The 6,000-nt window shown below is 43.1% G+C and overlaps 1 protein-coding gene across 2 annotated transcripts in view; it reads left to right on the top strand.

Annotated features, from left to right (window-relative positions):
* Positions 1-512: 512 nt before the first annotated feature.
* The window catches only part of pcdh17 (protocadherin 17), a 55,689-nt gene continuing 50,201 nt past the window's right edge, over positions 513-6,000 (top strand). The window contains exons 1-2 of one of the 2 annotated variants that reach the window (XM_034219238.1): positions 513-1,238; positions 1,993-4,792. In XM_034219238.1, coding sequence (XP_034075129.1) covers positions 2,300-4,792 — 2,493 coding nt within the window. In that variant the 5' untranslated portion in view covers positions 513-1,238; positions 1,993-2,299. The remainder of the gene's footprint in view (positions 1,239-1,992; positions 4,793-6,000) is intronic. The other variant, XM_034219229.1, reaches the window with a different exon arrangement.

Genomic DNA, 6,000 nt, shown 5'->3' with positions numbered 1-6,000 from the left:
TAAAACACAAGTCTCTAAAGTAGGTTGCTGCATTATACCAAAAACTATATGAAGAAATTATACTTAAACATATAAGTCAAGGTCATTAAATGAACATGTTTAAGAGTGCCTATCTAATTAATACTATTGTATTGTTGTTCCCATTTTATAAAAAAAACTCAACAATTCATCTCTTCTCTCAAAACATTGAAATCAATTCCAAAATAAAACATAAAGAACCAATACCGTAAATGGAATCAATTACAATACTTGTATTAACACTAAATCCAAATATTGCTGTCTGTTGATGATAAATGATCCAACTGACATTTCAAACCGCTGCATCCTGCCCTGTTAGTCCCTTGCAAGTTGTCCAACGCACGGTTTCCTTTATTGTAAACAACAATGAAGTGTGAAATTTGAAAAAACACAGATGCACCACCGGTGAACTACGAGCCACCAATCATTTGTAGTCTGTACCCAGAGCGGCTTTTGAATCCCTCCTTCTCTTCCCACCTCTTCAAATTCATTGGCTGCCAGAGGAGTAGCGACAATGTTTAATGCACCATGCGGTGTCCGGACTTCAGTCAGTGAGAGGAAGCGTTCTATGTGCTTAGGGCTGTGTTACGTGCAGACAATACTAACTAACGATTGTGCGTATATATTAAAGACAAATCATCCGCTTTTCAGACAGCAACAGACAGACTTGTGGCAGAATGCGGGGCTGTCGCTGACCACCTCCTCAGCAGCTGTCTCTCTGTGTGGACTTTGAAGAGGACGGACAAGGACAAAATGCCACTACGGGAATCAGTCACTCAGCTCTGTTTCGGACGGGGGAAAAAACAATAATCGCCCTTTAAAAATCTGCTTTGGATCTACCTTACTATACATTTGGATTTTTTTATCTCCCCATATAGTTTTCTCTCCGAACAGTTGTTTTTCCTGAAGAACGGTGACTCACTGCGGGCAGAAGGCGAGTCGCTGCATCCTAATCAGACAGCGGAGAGGACTTCAGCTCATTGACATTACAGTCATACTTTTCTGGAGCACTTTTTTTTTATTTCCACTGCGCTGCACTGTAGCCTGCGCGTGCAGCGGAGGCTTGTGGCTTTTCTCCCAGCACAGAGGACGGAAAGAGGATACGGGTGGTGGGCTAACACGAAAGTGGTTAGAGAATGAAACTCTCCCTAAACCCTGCTGGAACTGACTGTTTTGGTTTTTACATTTATATTATTTGGACTATTACAGCACTTTTTTGGGTAAGTTTACGTTTGGTCTATAATGTGCTCCATGTAAATTCATGCAATTTCCCATTGAAAGCCCTGTCAGTTGTTCATTTCTAAATGGTTGTTATTTCACAACCATCCTTATGCATGCAGATGCAACAGCTTCTTCCAAGGACCGTTGAATCTCACAGAGAGAGAGAGATAAAGAGAGAGACAGAGGGCATTAGTGGAGAGAATTACACGGCAGTGCTGAGATGTTGGCAGCTAATTTCCGAATTTTTATAAGGCTCATTGTAAATATCCGGATTATGCGGATTTGTTAATGCGTGTAAGAGGCTCATTTTATCCACACTTATTCAAATAGCCGCTACAATAGGCCATCTTCAGTTGTACGCCTGCAGGAGTATATTATTAAAGTTGTCCTTTTACAGTTTCATTCGGCTTTCTCATAATGTGGAAATGTGCAAACATTATGCTAGTGTCAGGTCTTACATTAGGATGAATTAAGAACTGTATTTTGTTTCTAATGATACATGTCGTAAATAAACAAGAAAGAAAATCAGTATTTCCCTGTGTATGGGCTGCGCCGTGTCTTCCCAAGGTTAACTAATTGACAAGCTTCCCTATAATTGTGGAGATGAATTACACATGAGCCCTGTTTCATTTTTGGCTCCGCGGTGGATGTGATTTCTAACTGGCAGAATTGCTATTGTATTGTAGTCAGATTTTATTTGGCTGAATAATTGACACATATAACAAATATTTTTTTTTCTGTTTTTCTTTTTAGGTTGTATGAAGAAACACTGACAATGACTATTTTGTTCGGAGACTGGATCGCGATTATTGCTCAGATGAGTCTGGGCGCTCAGCTGAATATAAATTAGGTGTTCAGCGCCACAGATTGCTGGAAGAGGCAGAGGAAGAGAGAGACATAGCAAAGACAATCCACAAAGACAGATGCCAAGGCCTCACATGATGAACAGAACTCTTTTTTTTAATCCTGAATAATAGAAAAATCACATTTGAACAAAATATCAACAGGTCAAAGGAAGCATAGACACAAGACAGTTTATAGCTGCTTTTACGGAGTGGGGATGTATCTTTCTATTTTCTTTTTCCTCCTCCTATGGGCTCAAGCCCTGACATTGAAGAACTTAAATTACTCTGTCCCGGAGGAACAGGGTCCAGGGACAGTGATTGGGAACATAGCCAAAGATGCCAGACTCGGACTCGAACAGGTTGGGCCGGGACAGGGTAAGAAAGCCAACTTCAGGGTTCTTGAAAACTCAGCACCGCATCTCATCGACGTGGACCCTCAAAGCGGACTGCTGTACACAAAGCAACGCATTGACAGGGAAACCTTGTGTAAGAGAAACCCCAAGTGCCAGCTCTCCATGGAGGTGTTTGCCAATGACAAGGAGATCTGCATGATCAAAATAGATATCCAGGACATTAACGACAACTCACCCGCTTTCCCCTCGGATCAGATTGATATTGAAATTTCTGAAAATGCAATGCCAGGGACACGTTTTCCCCTGACCAGCGCGCATGACCCAGATGCAGGGGAGAACGGCCTGAAAACCTATCAAATAACACGCGATGACTACAATCTATTTTCCTTAGAGGTAAAATCCCGTGGCGACGGGACTAAATTTCCAGAATTAGTTATTCAACGACCATTGGACCGCGAAGAACGAAGCCATCACACCCTCATTTTGTCAGCCACGGATGGGGGGGAATATCCTAGGTCAGGTAACATGCAGATAAATGTTAAAGTTATTGATTCCAATGATAACAGCCCTGTGTTTGATCAACCATCGTATATTGTGGAAATTCCTGAAAATTCTCCTCCTGGTAAAGTGCTGATCGATTTAAATGCCACTGATCCTGATGAGGGCAACAATGGACAAGTAGTCTATTCTTTTAGTGGCTATGCCCCAGAGAGAATCCGGGAGCTCTTTTCCATAGATTCAAGAACAGGGGTCATAAAGATTCAGGGCGAAATTGACTATGAAGAGAGCCCAGTCATTGAGATTGACGTCCAGGCAAAGGATCTAGGTCCCAATCCAATCCCAGGCCATTGTAAAGTCACAGTTAAAGTGCTTGACAGGAATGATAACTGGCCATCTATAGGCTTTGTGTCTGTGAGACAGGGAGCCATCAGTGAGGCAGCACCTCCAGCCACTGTCATTGCTCTGGTCCGTGTCACAGACAAGGACTCAGGCAGGAATGGGCAGCTTCAGTGCAGAGTGCTGGGTAATGTCCCTTTTAAACTTGAAGAGAACTATGATAACTTCTATACTGTAGTAACAGACAGGCCCTTGGACAGAGAGGCGCAAGATGAGTATAATGTCACCATTGTGGCCAAAGACAACGGCATTCCTCCTCTAAACTCCACAAAATCCTTCACCGTAAAGATTCTGGATGAGAATGACAATGTTCCTCGCTTTACGAAGTCAGTTTACCTTCTTCAAATACCCGAGAACAACATTCCTGGGGAGTACCTAGGTTCAGTTTTGGCGCATGACCCGGACCTTGGCCAAAATGGCACAGTATACTACAGCATAATGAACTCCAATGTGAGTGGGGGTGATGTCAACACCTATGTTAATGTGAATGCTGCTAATGGAGCCATATATGCTGTGAGATCCTTTAACTATGAGCAAATCAAGTATTTTGACTTTAAGGTTCTTGCTAGAGATGCAGGATCCCCACACCTGGAGAGCAATGCTACAGTCCGCATCAGTGTTCTCGATGTCAATGACAACATCCCTGTCATTGTTCTGCCCCTACTTCTAAATGATACGGCTGAAATCCATGTGCCGCGTAATGTTGGTGTGGGCTACATTGTCACCACAGTAAGGGCCGTGGATAATGACTATGGTGAGAGCGGGAGGCTCACTTATGAGATCTCGGATGGCAATGAGGAGCACCTCTTTGAGATTGATCCAGTGACTGGGGAGGTTCGAACAGCCCACCCATTCTGGGACGATGTGAACCCCATTGTGGAGCTGATCATTCGAGTATCAGACCATGGCAAGCCGACCCTGACTGCTGCCGCCAGGCTCATCGTCAAGGCCTCTAACGGACGTCCCCCTGATGGATTGCCACGCACAAAGGACAATCAGAACTGGGACATGTCCCTGCCTCTTATTGTAACTCTAAGCATCATATCCATCATGCTTCTGGCTGCAATGGTGACCATAGCAATCAAGTGCAAGCGAGAAAACAAGGAGATCCGTACATATAATTGTCGCATTGCAGAGTACTCGCACCCTCAGCTGGGGAAAGGCAAGAAGAAGAAGATTAACAAGAACGACATCATGCTGGTGCAGAGCGAGGTGGAGGAGCGGGATGCCATGAATGTGATGAATGTGGTAAGCAGCCCTTCCTTGGCCACCTCTCCTATGTACTTTGACTACCAGACACGACTGCCACTCAGCTCACCAAGGTCAGAGGTCATGTACCTCAAGCCCACTGCCAATAGCCTCAGCGTGCCCCAAGGCCACGTGGGATGCCACACCAGCTTCACAGGCCCAGTCACCAGCACTACAGATACACCTACTAACCGCATGTCCATCATACAGGTAAGGGACATTGCACTCCTCTCGTTCACTGTTATGCCACAATTTTCACGTCACAACCCTCAGAAAGCTCCAATTTCCTATATCAACATTTGTCCCTTGTTTTGTAAAATCTAAATAAAGAGGGATAAGGACAGGCAGAGGCAGAGAGGCCCAAGAGCATAGAGAAAACAAGGAAGGGAGGGGTGAGCATTAGAAGGATTAAACAGTCACTCCGGTGTTCTCATAGAACAGAGCCTGCGACATAGAAACAAATCAGTTGTGCCTGAAATATGTCACGCCAGGCTTTTGAAATCAATTTTCATGTAGAAATGTTTCTTTAATCACTCAATCACTGTCATTTCATTCCTGTGGAATAAAGAGTTTAGCCTGTTGCTGAGTTCTAATCAGTTTTTTTTTCAATTCCATTTGAAACTATATATTTATCCCACAGACACGTTAATGTCAAAATCCAATTACTATTATTATTTTTTTAATATACTCTATAACGTACTCTATAAATAAACTTGTACACACAGGCAGTCAATTCTATAATGCTCTACCACGACAGTAAATTATCTCCAGCAGTGACAAATAGGCGTTCACGGTTTCATGCCGTTGTTTAACATCACATCAGTCATCAAATTCTATAGCACTTCATGGTTAAATATAGCGTATTTAATTCTCTAATTCCTAGAGATTAACAGATTATACTTACTTTAATGGCTACATTGTAGGACTTTGTGCATTGGACTTGGGTGTATAAGCCTCTAATGTGATAAGTTCTCTGTCTCTTCAGCCTTAAGCCAATTAAAAGTCTGTCATGTCAGACAAAGATTAGTGCCTGCTTAAGACAGTGGTGTGCAACACTAGGGACAATGGGCAGGTGTAGCAAACCGTTTTACTTACCCCTACCTATTGTTCAGATATTCAAACAAGAAATGATCCTTGTGTAATTTAACAGAAATATTAAACATCCCTTACTTTTATAATGTTCCGCGTATGGCATTATACTAATTGGCACGTTGAATGATTGACATTCCTCCCTTAAACCCTTTTGAACTGCAACTATTCGTCTCTCTATTATGCTGTCTTTTCTCTCCCACTATTTGTGCTGGATGTGGATGTGACGAGGAATGTGATCAGATGTGACGTTTTCCCACCAGGGAGGAAGGCCACTGTCTGTTGTTCCCACTCTCAGTCTCAGCCCTGCTTCTATTATGGCCCAGCTG

This window comes from Gymnodraco acuticeps, unplaced genomic scaffold (genome assembly GCF_902827175.1).
Source record: "Gymnodraco acuticeps unplaced genomic scaffold, fGymAcu1.1, whole genome shotgun sequence".
In the NCBI taxonomy this organism is placed as follows: Eukaryota; Metazoa; Chordata; class Actinopteri; order Perciformes; family Bathydraconidae; genus Gymnodraco; species Gymnodraco acuticeps.
Note: the sequence above shows the minus strand (reverse complement) of the source record. Positions and strands in the feature narration are given on the sequence as shown.